This window comes from Gobius niger (genome assembly GCF_951799975.1).
Source record: "Gobius niger genome assembly, chromosome: 1".
Lineage (NCBI taxonomy): Eukaryota > Metazoa > Chordata > Actinopteri > Gobiiformes > Gobiidae > Gobius > Gobius niger.
The window spans coordinates 22,470,025-22,488,292 of record NC_136852.1 but is presented as its reverse complement, the minus strand read 5'-3'; the positions used below and the strand labels follow the sequence as shown (position 1 = coordinate 22,488,292).

The 18,268-nt window shown below is 38.5% G+C and overlaps 2 protein-coding genes across 3 annotated transcripts; one reads left to right on the top strand and one right to left on the bottom strand.

The window, feature by feature from the left end:
- Nucleotides 1–7: 7 nt before the first annotated feature.
- Nucleotides 8–11,160, bottom strand: LOC306979348 (uncharacterized protein). 2 transcript variants are annotated; one of them, XM_079578243.1, is made up of 11 exons: nucleotides 10,947–11,160; nucleotides 3,917–4,261; nucleotides 1,667–1,768; nucleotides 1,529–1,588; nucleotides 1,230–1,307; nucleotides 1,129–1,155; nucleotides 768–908; nucleotides 643–690; nucleotides 513–560; nucleotides 409–435; nucleotides 8–342 (listed from the first exon to the last, which is right to left on the bottom strand). In XM_079578243.1, the coding sequence occupies exons 2-11, from the start codon at nucleotides 4,221–4,223 to the stop codon at nucleotides 284–286; spliced, it is 897 nt and encodes a 298-aa protein (XP_079434369.1). In that variant the 5' UTR covers nucleotides 4,224–4,261; nucleotides 10,947–11,160; the 3' UTR covers nucleotides 8–283. The 2 variants fall into 2 exon arrangements, with proteins under 2 accessions (XP_079434369.1, XP_079434368.1); XM_079578242.1 differs by lacking the exon at nucleotides 10,947–11,160 and adding an exon at nucleotides 4,537–4,595.
- LOC306963639 (P2X purinoceptor 5-like) lies at nucleotides 5,101–9,050 on the top strand (the record flags this gene model as incomplete). The annotated part of the gene is made up of 12 exons (XM_079557244.1): nucleotides 5,101–5,237; nucleotides 5,833–5,983; nucleotides 6,044–6,115; nucleotides 6,591–6,666; nucleotides 6,738–6,834; nucleotides 6,901–6,981; nucleotides 7,126–7,267; nucleotides 7,380–7,516; nucleotides 7,600–7,693; nucleotides 7,763–7,828; nucleotides 8,822–8,904; nucleotides 8,974–9,050. The coding sequence occupies 12 exons, from the start codon at nucleotides 5,101–5,103 to the stop codon at nucleotides 9,041–9,043; spliced, it is 1,206 nt and encodes a 401-aa protein (XP_079413370.1). The 3' UTR covers nucleotides 9,044–9,050.
- Nucleotides 11,161–18,268: the final 7,108 nt, after the last annotated feature.

The window sequence follows — 18,268 nt, the reverse complement described above, 5'->3', positions numbered from 1 at the left end:
GTTGCATTTGTAATAATCAGTGTTTTTCTATTACAATATTTAAATTTTCATTCATTTATTTTAGGCAACAACACAAAGAATAGAAGGCAGACAACAGTCGCATGTAACATAATGAACAATTCTGTCTAAAAGGGAGTGGGAACAATAGTTATTTAAGATTATATATTTAATCAAAGACAACTCTTCACTTTTTTTTTTCCATCATAGATCTAAGAACTTATAAACATTGATACTCTGGACCCTACATTAAAGTGAAGGGAAAATAAAGTAGAGTCAGCTGCATCTACATTTGGTCAAGGCTGTCCGGGGTCCTGTTATATATCGGATTCGGGTACTGACGATCTACAAAAGAGAAATGTAACGTTTATGAATAGAATTTTACTGGGGTCTCGGTTTAGAAACACTCACATTGTTCGGCTTTCTTCTGATGGGCACCTGTTCAAAAGTGAGACGTCAGCAGTGAAATTTCAATAAAACTTTGTCACATTATTTTACAGAGCATTGTCTAATACCTTTTGCTGACACAGTTTCCAGCTGCTTGTGGAGTTCATCTTGATTGACTGAGTAAAATGCAGTTCAAGAGTTATTTATAGATCACTCTTGAACTGTTACAATATTGGGTGCAATTCTCACATAACTTACCATAGTGGTGTTTGCGAATACTAGCTTGGCGCAATCTGGCAAATAGTTCTAATGGACAAAAAATAACATTACAGATGAATAAAGTTGTTAACAAATAGCCCAAAAATCACCATTCAGTTGTTTACCAGTGTGAAATCTTTGCTTGGTTCTCTGGCTCTCCCCCCTCACAAACTGACCACTGTGGCTGGCTTCCTCTCTGTTCATATTGTAATGTGCTGGTATTTCATTTAGGTAATCAGGCTCTTCTTCAACACAAATATTGTTCTCTGCATAAAGAAGAATAAGAAACATGTTCATTGGAGATTTGGAAAAACAGTTCTTAATTGATGATTGCAGACAGTAATAATAGTAGTGGTAATACTGTAGTATAGCACAAGGAGAGTCAGTAAAACCTTTCCTCATACTAGCGTCAAGTTAATTATTTTCATAACTGTACTTAATATTTTGCATTAAAAACTTGTCCAGTTTGTTCAGCATGAAACTTACCGTACACACTGGGATTTCCATATGAAGCTATAAAAGAAAGACATTCACATTCTTTTCATTCACATGAAATGTTTTGTATTGAGTCATTTTTTAATACGAACCGGATCCTGGATGGTGTGCGTCTTGCGGCTGTCCGTCCCCTGACACCCTCCCCATCTCCTGAGCTCGAGAGCTTGAATCTGAAATGAGAAAATTAGCTTTTGTTCACTTTTCCACTGACAACTCAACTAATAAATGACAAAGCTTAAAACCTTGCAGCAAATTGGATAGTAATTTAAAAGGGATTGTAGTATAGTCAAGCAGTAGCAAGAGGAGATTTCTTTAAGTAAGTTCTTTACACTTTTTATTTGACTTCAATGATACTTCATATAACAACATTCAACAGTATTGCAGTGCTTACCATCATTGGCGTCATGGATTGTGATAATGTGATTCTCCTCTGATCCATCATTTCTTTTGACTGAAAAAGCAAAAACATACTGGGCTCTGTTCATTATATTATGAATTGAATTGTATCCTTATAATAAGCTGTACTTACAGATGCATTTGACACAGAGGAAGCATCCCACACTCAGTACAATGAAAGTAGCCACACCAGAGATAATGTAAATGTAAAATGGAAACAACCAGATGTCTGACTCTGAAAAGCACAGGCAGATTGTGGCTTTAGAGAAATGCAAAGACAGGAAACCCCAAGCTCAATCTTTGGTCAACTGTCATACTTAAAACACGTTCAATTAGAGGTGCTTAAAGACACAATCAAATGCAAACATTAAGTATGTGTGTACTCTGGAAACATGACATACACTTGTTTCTCTTATGTCATTGTTTTCGAACTTTTCACACCAAATACCATCGAAGAAGATATTTTGCTCTCCAAGTTCCACCAGACGTAAAGCATATAAAAGGATAAGTTCAAAACTACGGCTAAAACAGGTTGTAAGTAGGACTAAACCATGACTAAATTAGATTTAAACATTGGTCATTCCATCAGTGGATTTCAGGGGATCAAAAGTGGTTCAACAAAACATTAATGCGTGACTTTTATTTGATGACTGTTGTTGTGACTGAGTTGTTGTTGTTTTGACCAGACAGTGCATTGTCAGTAACACTTTATAATAAGGTTACATGAAGTCATGCATGAATAACATGAAATTATGTATGAAATAATGCAGGATTTCATGATGTATTCATGCATGACGATATCAGGACTCATCATGAGTTAACTTGACTTCATGTTCTTTCATAGATGACTTGCATGAATTAATTAAGTAACTACTGTAATGAATTCATGAGAAAATGTTAATATATCATGATCTTAGAATCATGATGAATTCCCTAAAACATTTAGATTTTTTAACAAAAACATTAACTAATTGTTATTATGAAGTTTATGTATGAATATCATGATTCATCATGATTTTTAAGGAAATTAGTTTGGAAGTTTAACCTTAATCTACCACTTACTGCTGTAATTAACTCATCATTAGCTAATCCTTAGTTCATTCATGTACGTATGATGATTGCGTCCCCTATACTAAAGTGATGCACTTGTATGCTATGGACAATAATCACGGTGTTTATTGGACAAAACAAACACAAACATCAAAGACATTATAATTTATAACTGTCCACAGTAATTTATGGGTTTAACTTAAGCTAATGTTTTGTGGTCAATTAAATTTCACACATTTACAATAATACAAAATTGGATTATAATCAAGACTTTTTTTAAATTGGCGAAAAATATCGGCGGTATATATCAGCATCGGCCCCTACCTCTATTTGTAATCTCAATCTCAATCTCAATTAGTGTTTATGTTGATGTAATGTAAATTAAATAGACACACAAAACATTAACTTAAGTTAAACCCATAACTTGCTGTGGACAGTTTTAATATTTGTATTTGTTTTGTCCAATAAACACCTTGATTATTGTCCATAGCATACAAGTGCATCACTTTAGTATAGGGCAGGGGTAGGCAACGTCAGGCCCGGGGGCCAAATTTGGCCCTCCAGCATAAAACCTTTGGCCCCCAAGACAATTTTGAAGAAACATTTCTTCATAAATCAGACACCAAAGACGTGAAAATGACTCTAAAATGTGAAAAATACTGTCAATATTTTCACATTTCCCAGCAAAACACTGCATTAGGTCATATATTTTGTGCAAAACGTATATTTGTTGAAAAAATGGGCTTTACTTTGGGCCAAAATTGTGAGTTTCGGCTCTTGGCGTTTTGGAAATTAAGAAAATCAGCCCTCCATGACACAAACTTGCCTACCCCTGATATAGGGGACGCAATCATCATACATACATGAATGAACTAAGGATTAGCTAATGATGAGTTAATTACAGCAGTAAGTGGTAGATTAAGGTTAAACTTCCAAACTAATTTTCTTTAAAATCATGATGAATCATGATATTTATGCATAAACTTCATAATTACGATTAGTTAATGTTTTTGTTTATGATTCTAAGATCATGATATATTAACATTTTCTCATGAATTCATTACAGTAGTTACTAAATTAATTCATGCATGAAGTCATCTATGAAAGAACATGAAGTCATGTTAACTCATGAGTCATGATATCATGCATGAATACATCATGAAATTATGCATTATTTTATACATAATTTCATGTTATTCATGCATGACTTCATGTAACCTTATTATAAAGTGCTACCATATTGTCTTATCTGATCATATTCATTATGGACTAGGAATCACATAAATCTTAACAGTTTGTGACGCTCTATTGCCTACCTTTTTTTTTAACGTACCTTTTTTTAGGGCCAAATCCACAAGAACACATTTGTCCCGACTAAGGCATCGGTAACACCCCAGGTCGGTGTAGTTGATGTTATCGATGGAGATGGAATAGTTCCCTCGTGAGCCCTGATTTGGAAAAGCGTGTATTCTTCCAAATCTGGGGTCAAAGAAGTTGATCCGTCCTGATGACTTCACAGTTACCACGGTTACATTGGGGAAGTGAGTCCAGGAGGCGGCATCATGAGGGTCTGGGGTGCAGTTACAGGGCAGGAGCAAAGAGGAGCCCAGTGCGGGGCTGAGGCGGAGGGTCTCACACATGCGGTTGGTCGGCACATCGCAGTTTAACTGGAGATCATCTGAAAGCATTTAAGAAAAGTGTTTTTCTTTGAGGTAGATGGTAACTAGACGGCCTTACTGCAGATGGATATAGCCTAAAAATAGCTTTACTATTAAAATACGAATGTCAACAGAAGTAGAAAATAACAAAGAAGCTTCTTACTTGCGCTGCATTACAAAAACAATCATTTTGAAATCTTATTTTCTAACAAATCAAATACAAATCCTCATGCCATTTTCAAATATGTATTTTTTTTTTATCACTGTAAGTATCGTCTTTATAAATTAGGCTCACCATCGGCAGAAGCGCGCAGACACCACAGGACTAAGAGGAAAGCGCACATGCTCTTTCGCTCCATGTTGCACAATGAGCATTTGCAGAGAATGTTAACTGTAGTGCATCATGAGAGAAAACCACAGAAAGACCCTTGAAGAGTTTGACACCGGAAACTATATAGGCTACTGAATCTTGAATTGACTGATCTGCAACAAATACATTTAGAAAGATTTATGGTTGAAAATAAGAGGTGCAGATTTAGTGTGATCGTTTTGTTAACCAGATCAAACCAATGTGTCTGTAAAGCTCCAGACCACTTCTCAAAAAGGCTTTATATATCAACAGCATTGAGGCCAACAATTCATTCCATTCAAGGGCTGTCATTATTTTTGTTAAATTCTTATGATATAATCTATACAAAGTTTTGTGTATAATCACATCTATACATTTTGTGTTTGTTTGTAATGACATCAATGGAGGATCAAACACAATATCTGTTGAATGCTAATGATAAAGCTTTTGTTGTGGGCGTGAGCTCTTCTTTCTTCCACAAAAGGAGATGGCTCTGGCTCAGGCTCAGTGATGGCCGGGAGCTGCTCTAAGGCACGTCTCATCTCCTTGTGCGACTATAAAACTGAGAAATACATTGTGGCAAAAAACAAGAAAGTTGGGATTTTGTACAGACTTATTCAGCTCACAATCATTGGATACATCATTGGGTAAGTTTTCTTTTTGATCAATTATGAATATCTTTTAAACTATTCTATAACCAATAGAAAGTAGAACAGGGAGCTACTGGTGTCCAGCAAACAGACGGAGCTCATGGAAAGAGGCAATTGAATATGTATAAAAAGATCAGGTCCAGGCACTCATCGAGGTTAGCACTTTAAATACCAGGGGTAGTGATAAAATCTTATGCCTAAGACAAAGAGAAGCATATTGGATCTATGGCCTTAGTGCAACAAAATTCCCCTGAATGAAGATCCGGACCTGTCTTGTTTTTATAGTGTTGATTTTCACAATGTCTTGTCCTGTTGCCACTAAGCTGAAGATGAAATGTCTACCTCTTGTGTCCGAAAGGCCTATGACAGCATGTGTCTCAATGCCCTGGCTGCACACCTGATGTCACACACTACAAACTGTTGTATTCTGTGTCTCCACACACACACCCTGATGAAGGCAAATAAAGTATTTTCTGCTTTTGCAAACGATGAGTGCTTGGACCTGATGTTTTTATGCATATTCTATAACAACTTGTCTTCACACTGCACTAAGCTGCAATTAAAAACCAAAGTGATGATATTTCTGTGGCAGGTGGGTTTTTGTGAGTAAGAAAGGCTACCAGGAGACGGATGAGTCCATCCAGAGCTCAGTCATCACTAAACTTAAAGGCGTCTCTGTCACGAACACCAGCGAGTCCGGGGTCCTGGTCTGGGGCCCTGAGGACTATGTCATCCCTCCACAAGTAAGTAAAAAGCACAAACACAAATAATTATGCTGGATTCAATTCTGTTTGTTGCCTCAGGGTGAAGCTGTCTTTTTTGTTGTGACCAATTTCTTGGAGACTCCAAACCAGAAGTTGGGGCTCTGCGCGGAGGTAAAATTCTATAAATGTAATATCCCTGCAGGTCAGTAACTAAAAAGGATCAACTTTGGGGCAGCTATAGTTTCTATAGAAGAATATAAACACGCCAATAATAGCACAAAAAAGTAGTTCATACAGCAATATTTATCTGAATTACTTTTTCCACTTCTGACTAAATAGGATCATGCGAATGAATGTGCAGTAGCTCCCTGGTATGTATAAACCAGGCCTGTTATGGTCAAGAACCCTGCTGTATGTGAGACATATGACCAGCCATAAAACATGTCTGTGTATACAACATTCATCATGGCCAATGGCACTGCCCTTTGAAACTAACACACTTGTGATGGAGATACAATTACCTTCCTTCCTTTCCTTGTACTGAACAGAAATATAGTACATGTTTAACTTTGTTTGCTCTTGTACTTGAGGCAATATTTGGCAGGAGCAACACTTTCACACTAAATATATGTTTTTATTTTCTTAGAGCTCTAAAGTTCTGAATGGTCAATGTCAAACTGATAAAGACTGTAGAGAAGGACACACAGTCACATCTGGACATGGTGAGTAGTAATCTTGAACACATTTGGAATAAATTCTATCTAAGCTTATAAAATGTGTTTTTTCTTTCTAGGAATGATGACTGGTCAGTGCATAAGGAGTGATATAAATTCAACTGGGACATGTGAAATCTACAGCTGGTGTCCTGTTGAGAAGCAGTACAAGCCACAGTGAGTAATAACAATAATCTTCAATGGTAAATAAAGTAGTGCTATTCTAATACTGTGGTTTTGTAGGCGTGCACTACTGTCAAATGCCGAAAACTTCACCATCTACATCAGGAATTTCATACAGTTTCCCAAATTTTTGTTTTCAAAGTAAGTAATTTTACCCTGCACTGTATTCCAGATTTGTTCTTTTATGTATATAATTGTAATTTTTCCAGCTCCATTTCTTCAAAAAAGTGGGATGATGCCCTTCCTTGATAATAAGAAATAGTGTTATATCATTGCGTATTTTAGGTCCAATGTTCTCGAAACAAGTGACGACTCTTATTTAAAGAAATGCCGATATGATCAAGAGGTTCATCCATATTGCCCCATTTTCCGTCTTGGGGACCTGACCAGAAGAGCTGGATACAACTTTCAAGACATGGCCATTTACGTAAGTCCAGTACTTTTTCCCCCTGAAAAATGTTTTGTAATTTGTATGATATTAACCACTAAAACCACTAAAAGTTTTTAATGCAAATGTGAAATGTAATTCATGTTTTCAGGGTGGATCTGTTGGTATAATGATTGACTGGGACTGTGATCTTGACAAAGGCTACTCCAGGTGCCATCCCCAGTATCACTTCACCCGCCTGGACACCACTGTCTCCAACAAAAGCATTGCAATGGGATTCAATTTCAGGTAAGGCTATGTGTCTCTTTATCTTTACATTTTATCTGAGGATAGTTTATACATTGACTGACATGCCTGTGTTTTTGCATCAGACACACGCGTTACTATAAAACTAATGCTGGTGAAACCTATCGATCGCTGTTCAAAGTCTACGGTGTTCGATTCAACATTATGGTACACGGAAAGGTGGGGATTGCATTCAAAAAATATTTTGTGTAAAGGTGAAATCTTTATACTTTATTTGTGTGTCTGCAGGCAGGGAAATTCAGCATCATCCCAACAATAATCAATGTTGGCTCTGGGCTGGCTTTGATGGGGGCGGTAAGTTATTCTTGTTTTGGGGTTAACAATGGTTAAATGTAGTAATATGAGAAGTAGTAGTAGTAGTAGTAGTAGTAATAGTAGTAGTTTTAGTAGTTTTAGTTGCAGTAGTAAACTGAACCTGAATTAGGAGAAGGCAAGATGGGCACAATTCTGGAGATGCGTTCCATTTTGCAGTCAAATTTATTTGATCAATTATTCAATCAAGCAATCACAACTTGAATTATTTAAAATTGTGGTACAAAGTTTTGCTAATAAGATTAGCTGGCCTCTTACGCTTCCACTATTTTCTCTTGATGCAGTGCAATCATCTTTCTTTTTTCTTTGGAAGCCTATGGAGAATGAAGCAGATCTCTTGCATATGCATCAATATTGTAAATGATATGCTAGACTGTTTTATTGGGAAAACCACCTAGAGGACATTTGAAACTGTCAACAGGATGTGAAAGATTCACCGACTGATTTGTTTGTTTTTGAAAAAGTTGTTTTTTCTGCCGTTTTGTCAAGCCATAGATAAACCACTAACTAAGCATAGTGAACATGCTCATAGTACTGCCCCAAGGGAAGTGACGCAACAATGAGAAGGGTACAGTAGTACTAAAAGTAGAGATCAAATAGTAGTGTAGTGCAGAAACCAACCCCACAGTTTGCACATTGAACACTATTCTGTGAGCCATACATCCTGCATGAGTCTGTGAATGGTGACTCACTGACTGCTGAGGTTGATTACTTCTGCATTTGCACCAGCCTGTAAATGGCTACATGATAACCTACCCTGGGGGCTAACAAGCCCTTGGTTGTCCCCTTTTTCTGCCTAGAAGCTCATGCCTGTTTTTCCACTATCTAACACAAGTAAGCAAGGCAGGATCCTCTTGCAAATAACAGCCAGTTTGGAATCAACCACCAGGCAAAGCTTTTTTCTCTCTCACTGGGACACTCTGGGCTATGATCCCAAAGGAGGAAAAAAGAGTATGAAAGTAAAATGTGTTACAGGGGGCATTTTTCTGTGACATGGTCCTCCTTTACCTGATGAAGCAGAGCACGTCATATCGAGAGAGGAAATACGAGGAAACCAGGTATTTGTACATGTGACAGCAGAATATGGAATTTTATATGCACATTTTGCAGATTTTTTTTCATTACAGACAATTAAAGGGAGCAACTCAAGCCAACAGTGTGGAGTACAGAAGAAATAGCACACATTCAAAATGTTGAATAAATGGAAAAATATTCTTGATTGTATGAGACATTAAAAATGAAAATAAATGTATACTAACGTTTGCATATACATGTACTTGCAAACGTTCCAAGTTCACTCTTGTCTCCCTCTAGCTCAGAAGGTAAATCTTCATGTTCCTGAAGGGTAAAGAGGAGAAAGTGTTCCATTTCATCTACTTTTACTTTTGGCAGGCAGCAGACACACAAGCCAAATCCTGACTTTAGCAGGCTAAATTCCTGCTAAAGTCAGGATTTTTGGAAGAAAATTTAAACTGTGGGCCCCTGTGAATTTGCCTATATAGGATATGCACTTTCATAATTTTCATTAAAGGCCTCAGTGATCCAAAACAAATGATTTGAAACCTTTATTCCCCAAGTCAAAAAACTCCAAAAGCTACCCATCTGTGAAGATGACTTACACAATGTTTGTGTACCACAGAATCTAAACACAAAATCACTGACTTGTGCTCTCAATGAGGAATTCTTTCATTCATTGACACAGATGAAGTATTATAGTTTGACACGTCAGAGTGAATATAGGTCATAGTAAGTGTAATCTTTGCAGCTGTTTGTCTGCATACTAGATCAAGAGAGATTAATACTTACGCCATCACACAGCAACACCTTTTAATCTATTATATAAAATGATGCCACTAGAAAGTGCTCAGGGCCTAGAAAAAATATAATATCTTAAGAGGCTAATTTTGGTCCTGGGGCAGCATCGGAGGGCAAAGCTCTCGATTTACCGATCGATCTACGTTCCCACCCTCACCTATGGTCATGAGATTTGGGTCATGACCGAAAGGACAAGATCGCGAATACAAGCGGCCGAAATGAGTTTCCTTCGCAGGGTGGCTGGGCGCACCCTCCGAGATCGGGTGAGGAGCTCAGTTACCCGGGAGGAGCTCGGAGTAGAGTCGCTGCTCCTTCACGTCGAAAGGAGCCAGCTGAGGTGGCTCGGGCATCTGTTTCGGATGTCTCCTGGTCGCCTCCCGCGGGAGGTGTTCCAGGCATGTCCTAGTGGGACAAGGCCTCGTGGAAGGCCCAGGACACGGTGGTGGGACTATGTCTCCGAGCTGGCCTGGTGTCGCCTCGGGGTCCCCCCAGAACAGCTGGAGGAGGTGTGTGTGGATCGGGAAGTTTGGGCATCTCTGCTGAGACTGCTGCCCCCGCGACCCGGCCCCGGATAAAGCGGAAGAAAATGGATGGATGGATGGATGGGGCAGCATTAAAGGAAGTTACATGGTTGTACATTGTTAAAAAAATATTTTTTATGGAATAAATTAACATCATTATTTTGTTATTATTTTAGTATAAAAAAAAAGTATTGTGCAGGACAGGTATAGGTATCGTAAACCAAGTATCGATTAAGTACTGGTATCGGAAAAATGTAGCCGTGGCCCGGGCCACCCCTGATTTCTGCTAAGCTACCCTAGGGCAACTCAATGCGTTAAGACTATACCTTCTTTATAGAATACAAAACAAAATGAATACTAATGTTATAGTGCATGCTGGCACAATGGCCATTGCTATTACTAAGCAAAACATAATGCTGACTGGCATTTTGTAAGTAACAAAATCCAAACCAATTTTGTTGTGGTGCAAGCATTAGTTAGTGGTGGCCCAGCTTGGATTTTGGTTGGTTGGTCTAACAAGAAGATTCTACCTCACTAGTATTAAATGGCATTTGCTCCAAACTTTGTTGTGCTTCTTTTGGCTTCTGGTTGTTGTTGTTGTAATTTGTTGTAAACTTAGACCTAAAGCTGTAAAATAACCGGACATTTTTAATGTCCCCCTCCACTCCTGGTGCCACCCCGGAAAAAACAATTGCTACCCTGGGGCCACCCCAGAAAAAAGGTCTGGACACGCCACTGCATCAATCAAAACAAAGTGTATATACCTTTGCGCCACAGTGGGCGTGTTGTCAAGAGTGAGCCTCAGCCTGCTTTAGGCCGGAGAGTAATGGTGGTCCATCTATTGGATTAGCGCAGGGATTTCACTGTGGTATTAATCTGACAGACAGCAGGGACCGAGGACGCACACCCGCTGAGCTGCTGTCTCGCTCTGCGTCCGATCACCGCTCTGCTCCACGCGGTCTCCTCGGGAACCTCTCCTCCAGGACCGACCTCCAACATGAACCTCTTCTGCTTCTCACTGGTACGTGCAGGTCTTACCTTTTACTCTGGTAGGCCGTGCAGTGTTAGTCTTTGACAGGTGTAGAGCTGGTTTCAACAGAGTAATGAAAGTGAAAGACAACCTGAACTTATTCCACCTGAGCCTACACATTGATCTTAATAGCCTAATGAATTTTTGCCATTGGCACAGTGCCTTTATTGGCACTGGCACATTGGCTTATTATTCATTGTTTTTGAATTGGTAAATTATATTTGAGACTTTAGTTATTAAGTTCAGAACAAGGACAAGTTTATTTGTCATGCAATAAAACATATTTTTCCCTTCACTAAACTATTTCTGGGTTAGATTGGTTTAGTGCTGTTCTAGTGTAGTTTATCTTTTGTCTCAATTAATAATGTATCTTTATAGGCTTAACAGTCAAAGTTTTATCTACAAATTTAGTTGTAAACAATACAGTTTTAACTTTAGGCTACATTTCACTCTAAAAAGATTAGAGCTTTAATATTCTTGCAGGTAGAGCATATTGTGAATGACCATAGTCACTACAGTACAACTTATTTGCAATTTTAATGTTTCTTCACTCACTGAATTACAAAGTTGCAGAAATGTACCTGTTAGGAGAACTGAAATGGTGAGCTTCGCCCATGTTGTGAATTGCATGTCAAGTGTGCCAGGTAACCTAGTGCAGGACGTCCCATATGGCGCCTCAGATGCTGCAGCAGCTCCACGTGGACAGGGCATGAATGTCTTGGCTCTTGGGCCAGATGTCTATTGCTGACAGGATTATGAGGACGCATCCGGCCACAACAAGCAACCCCACTGGTGCTCTGTTAAGAGCGATAAGAATCAGAAAACTGAACTGTGTTTTTCTTCTCTTTCTATTTTCCATAAAATAAAATAAATAAAATAACACCATACGAGTGTTAAGTAAAGCAATAAATTCACAGATTATCTTGTTAATAGCACATTATGTGACTTCTAACCTTTCCAAATTACATTTGCAAAACCTTAGGGGCAGTGTCTTTGTGGGGCTTGAGTACAATGAAAGGGTGAGAGTTTAGCTTCTTGACAGCCGGGTGAAGCTGTTCTTCAGGCTTCAGGCTACCTGCTGCGTAGACTTCACAGTCTCCTCTCTGAAGGCAACGGAAAGAAAATCATTGCCCATCCTTCTTTATGCACTGTTATAATGCAGCTGTTATCAACCGTATGACCAAGTTGGCTAAATGCTGCATAATATTCTGCTTCCATGCTTTAATCAAAAAGCTAAACTGTGTTTTAGATTTATACACCAGACAGAATGAGGCAAATAACATAACATTCCTCAAAGGACTGTGAATCAGCAAAACAAAATGCCAGCGGCTTAGAAATATACATATTTCAACTGAGGTCTATGCTCCGAGGACAAGCTCACAAACTGATTAATATGTCAACACAGCAAATCTAAACAAAATGCTGGTATGTCTGATGTGGCTCGCATCCATAAACAGGGAGGAGTTTAATCATTTTTGAAAATCTGATTAATTTGAGAACATTTTGTGCCCACACACACAGTGATTAAACCCAGCTCAAACGGGGTTCTTGCCAAAATGTAACATCTGTTCATGATGATCGCCCAAATTATTAAAACAAATGACCGAGAGCACTGAAAGATTTTCATTTAACCTCTGAAGCACGTTTCAAAATAGCAAAAATGTAACGAAAAGCAACGGGAAAAAAACATGTATACATATATTCTTTTTATTTCTTTTACTAATATTCCAATGACTAACATCTGTATGTTTTCTATCAGGAGGGATCCATGGACAGTTTATATGAGGCGGTGCAGAACTCTAGTGACGTTCCGCCACAGCCTGTCCCGAGCCGCGCCTCTAGTCGCCCCTGTAGTCGCACTGTGAGCCGCTCTGGAAGTCCTGCGGTCCTGCTCGACGATCACAAGAAATGGAGAGGCTCCGGGAAGTCTATTTCTGTGGTATGTTTATTTAGATCCGTTTTTGTCTTGGTTTAGTCCCGGTTTCGTCTTGGTTTTGCTTTTGACCTAATTAAGTTAAGGTTTATTACTCATTTTCCCTGCATACCTTTTCTTTCAAAGACATATTTAGCTTTAGTTCCAGAATCTTGCGACATTGATTCTCATTTCTGATATCCCAAAGGTAGTACTTTAAAGTTTAAGCGATGAGAATATAAGGTGCATGAGACAGACACAGCTTGAAAAGTTGGCAAATCAATTATAAAATGTCACAAATTAAGTGGCGAAGTAGCAGATTGCCCCAGCTTTGTTAAAAGCTGATTAAAACCCCTTGTGGCATCTGCTTTGGTACTACACTGTGTGGCATCCAAATTTAGCCCCTTTAACCCATTTCATCTAAATTAAATGGGTCTGAATCTGACAATGCACTATAAATCATCTTCATAACAGTTGTTGTTGTTTGTTTTTATTCAGGATATGCCTCAGTTGAGCACGACCACCAACAAAAAGAAAAAAAGGTGAGCTCGAACAACAGTTTGGCCACAGAGACATGAGGTTCTTAACAAACAATTACATCTATTTGTGAGTGTGAAGTATTAGGGGTGTGGCAGCTTGTGCACAATTTGTTAAACTGGTTGATCTGTGAGAATATAGTAAGATAGTGATGCATAAAAATTCAAATAAATTGAAGGACTCAAATTGTTGTGAAAAAATGAGCTCTGTAGCTCTTCTGGTTTGTGGTGAGAGGATGAGTTTGTGAAGTGAGAAAGAGGGCAGGATGTATACTACCTGATGTGGCATAAGAGACTGCATAATAATCGCAGCGTAACACATATAACATCAAATTTGCTAAGTAATTGACAGCTTGTCATAATTGTATACCTTTTCCGAAAAAAAGGTGACTCTTTGTACAATAATAGTCTTTTTTTCTCAATCCGCTATCACAGTCTAAATCTAGGCCTTTTTGCTGTTTTGTTTGATTGAAAGCGTGCAGAAAAGAATGAAAAGCTCTTGTTTATCGAAGGGGCTTTCCCCATACACTCTGCTGTAAGACTATGGCTTGAAAGGTTCAATGTTTAATTTCACTCAGGGTTAATCCCTGCAGCTCCTACTACTGCTCCACTGAACTCCATCTGTACCACCGCACTTCTTTAAATAGCAACACAGGCCACAACCTGCTGTAAAGAATGCATTTTATATTTGTTTTAAGATAAACCAAGACAATATATTTTTTATAATTCAGTAAATTTTGTTTTGTTGGTTTGTTTTAACATTCATTTATCCAGGCAAGAACTTTCTTACAAGAACAAACCTGGCTACAGTTGCTTCAAGGAAATATTTGAGGTGCAGATTATAGACATTGTCTCTAGACTTCATCTCCATCAAGAAAAATATCAAAATAAAAAGGCCAATTATGTGTGTGAGTTTCTAAAGACCAGTGCTTGAACTAATACAAACACGTGGGCAAAAACCCATGTGTTGAGAGGGATAGTATTGTGATGTAATATTCAATACAGATTATAACACTATAGTTGATGTAAGAGGATTCAAAGGTCTCCTACTCGTAATGAGCTGTCAACACCTTTATTCACTCTTTAGCCTGTAGAGTGAGATAAGTATAGTACTGTTCTGTGCAGTAGCATAATTTCATACATACAATATAAATCTAATGCACTGTTTTCATTTTGATTTCAGAACACACATATCTAAATCCGCATCAGACAATGAAGCTTTAGGTAAGTAAAATGTAACATTAGATTATATGTTATTATGCAACATATCACTTCCCTCAAGATGAGTGATATGTGGATAACTGAGGCACATACTATTCCATATTCCTTACCTTTTTATTACCTTTAACAGATACCCCTTGCGCTAATAGTGCTGCCATTTGGCAACTCACCAGAAGTCAAGAAGATTTAGCCCATATCCCCAGTCACCACAATGAAGGTGAGTGAGTACAGACAGGTGTTGTTTATGCCCAAAGCATGTTGTTTAGCTTTATTTAATTTGTCTTTCCTATGGTAGAACTGAAGAGGGTTAAGCACCGAACGGAAAATAAAGGGGGGAAAGGAGCGCATCATTCAGGTGCAAAGAAAAAGGAGAAGCCGCTTCCAAGTCTGGTAAAGAAGATACTTTTACCAGTGGGTTGTTAATTTGTATTATCAATACCATACTAAAGCCATATGCAAACATTTTCAGGCTAATGGAAATGACTCTAAAAATACTGTTAAAAGAGGCCAAAAGACTGGGAAGAAACCAGGTGCAAAAAGTGGGAAAGACGCATCAAAGAAGAACCACCACTCCAGAGGTATACACCAGCAAAAGACACCATCACTGTGCGATACTGTTCTACTCTGTTGTAGTTGGAGGAGTTTTGTGCCACTTTTCTTGTCATAATATGTCGTAATATGTGACTGCTGATTTATGTAACAGTGCTATTTGCTTCTCCTTTTGATTTGTTGTCAGCATCGTCAAACCCAAAGTTGTGCTATTTGAAATAATACAGCCAGTTCCGTATGACTCGAACCACATTTCGCAGGAAGGTTGGTTCAGTTCAAAATGCATAACTGTTTATTTTTCCTTCATTTAGGGCAATCACCATCTGGGGCTATGAGCCCTCTCACGGCGAATTACCTGGATGTGCCCTATAGCTGTGAAAGACGACCATATTTGGGCAAGTGCTCCACACTTCCTGCTCAGGAGAACACAACGCCGGGCCGCGGCCTGGATAAAGTGAGTCTTCCCGGGGGAGCCACGCCCACCCACACCCAGCGCTGGAGCAACCCCGCAGACTGCACCCCCCTCTGGGGCAGTGTCCAGCACACCTGCCGCAGACCGCTCACAGAGTACCGCATGTGCTCTCAGGACTTCTCTGTTTCACACGGGAAGGACATGGACAAGGGACAGCAGAGGCTAGGAACATCTCAAGACAGCAGCCTCAAACGGGACGGCAGACCTCAGGGCCCTCCCAAAGTTCCACGTTCCGTCACAGATGTGGATCTGTCAGAGTCAAACGTAAGACTACATTTTACCTGATTTCAGGTTTATATTTTTTGAAACTTTATAATATGATTTGCTATGCTAGCATATATTATGCTAAACATTTCACTACAAAACATATTTGCACCAAACAAAAGGCTTGAATATAGACAAATGAGTAACATGCATGGAGAGATGAGGGGGATGACAGACGGTGTGCAGACAGACATGCGGCACATTGCTGAAAGAGCTGGATTGTTTTCCTGAGGAATCAGCAGCACAGATTGACCAGTACCATTGTCTTTCGCTGTCTGACCCTTTGTGAGCTTACAGGCATCACGTGCTGCGTGACACAAAGCCGGAGCTTGACATGACTTCAGAGAAAATGAAAAGGATGATCCGTCTGAGATTATAAGATCCCTATAGATGTGGTATATGTGTAGTGTCAGTGAATAGGACGCCTCTTAAAGAAGATTGATAGACATGACATGGAGTTAAAGACCCTGGGCTTTATCTACACTGCATTAAAGTAACCGTCACAAACAAACAGAAACTACATTAAAAAAAAAAACAGAATAGAAATATAAAGCTCCAAATGGTTTCTTTAGGAACTACGTAGATTTATTATAATATACATTTGTTTCCTTTTTCTTTACTTCACACTTGTCACATGTAGGGCTGAAACAACTAATACATTTATCGACAACTAATCAACTACAACTACTTATTGAAATAGTCGACAACTATTTTAGTAATCGATTAATCGTTTTTTAATTTTTTGCTCAAATAGAGCAAAAATGACATGAACATTTATTATTTTTGATGGAAACCTACTTTGTTTTTAAAGTTAGGGTATGTAGTGCTTTGTAAATTGAAAATCTACAAAATATCTGTCTGTGTCTGTTTGGCACTAAAAGCCTCCAAAAGCACCCATTTTAAGTTTACTCGTAACTCGCATCAGCACATCTTCAAGTGGTGTCACAAAAAATACAATTCATACACCATTTACAGCCAAGCGACTAATCGATTTATCATAAAAATAATCGGTAGATTAATCAATTACAAGATTAATCGTTAGTTGCAACCTAGTCACATGAATATAGGGCTTTTGTAACGCCACATAAGTGCTTATTAGGTGCAGGTTATAATAAGTAGTCTCTGATTATTACTATGTATTATTTTTGGGTTTTTTAAGCCCCTTTTGACCTTTTTATGGTTCTATGGCATTACAAATCTCCAGTGCAGAGACTAATGCAATACAGTTGATACACTGGAGCAGAGATCATTTGGTGGTGCGTGCATGAACTGCTTTCTTTGTTTTATAGATAAATACATACAGGTATATGAATAGAATAATACTGAATAAATTCACTTTTATTCCTAAAATAAATTTACAAAACGTGCTGATTATCCCACAACAACAAAGAATTAAAAACTGTATTTTAGGTGTCGCTAAAATATGAAAAACAAAGAAATAAGTATTCAGACCTGAACCTGCATTTCCCTCCCATTTGGTTGTGATGGTCCCCAGGTTCATTGCAGCCCATGTGGTGAAATGGCATCCATTGGTTCTGCTTTGGAAAGACAGGCATTTGTGTGAGAGCTTTTATTTCCTCACACTGGTGTGCTCTAATTAATGTTCATTGTGGGGAAATCAGTGTTGAATTTTACGAATAAAAGAACTTGAACTTTATCAGCTTTAGTACTGTATCCTGCATCTGGCTCCTTTTGACGAGATCATTTCTCATAAATCACTAATTAATGAAACATATTTTTTGGTCTATTATGTATTTATATTTTTTCTTGCACATGTGAAGTGGAAAAAATTTCCATCTTCACATGTAAATGCCAAAGCTTGAACTTTAAGGACCCACAACAAGAGCCAGTAAAGAAACAGAAAGAGTTGATTTAATCCGGATTGAGAGGAGTTTACCATGATTGCAAGTGCTCAGATTAAGCATTGGCTTTTGTCTGTAGAATCCCCCCGTGCCCTCTTCCACAATGCAAACACAGAGGCAAATCCAATATGACATCAGCCTCGTCCAACAGTCAGCAAAATCGAGTCCAGCTATGGTTAATCTGTCATTTGTAATATTGGTTATGATTGATGTTATTATTAATAATGTATCAGGCAAAAC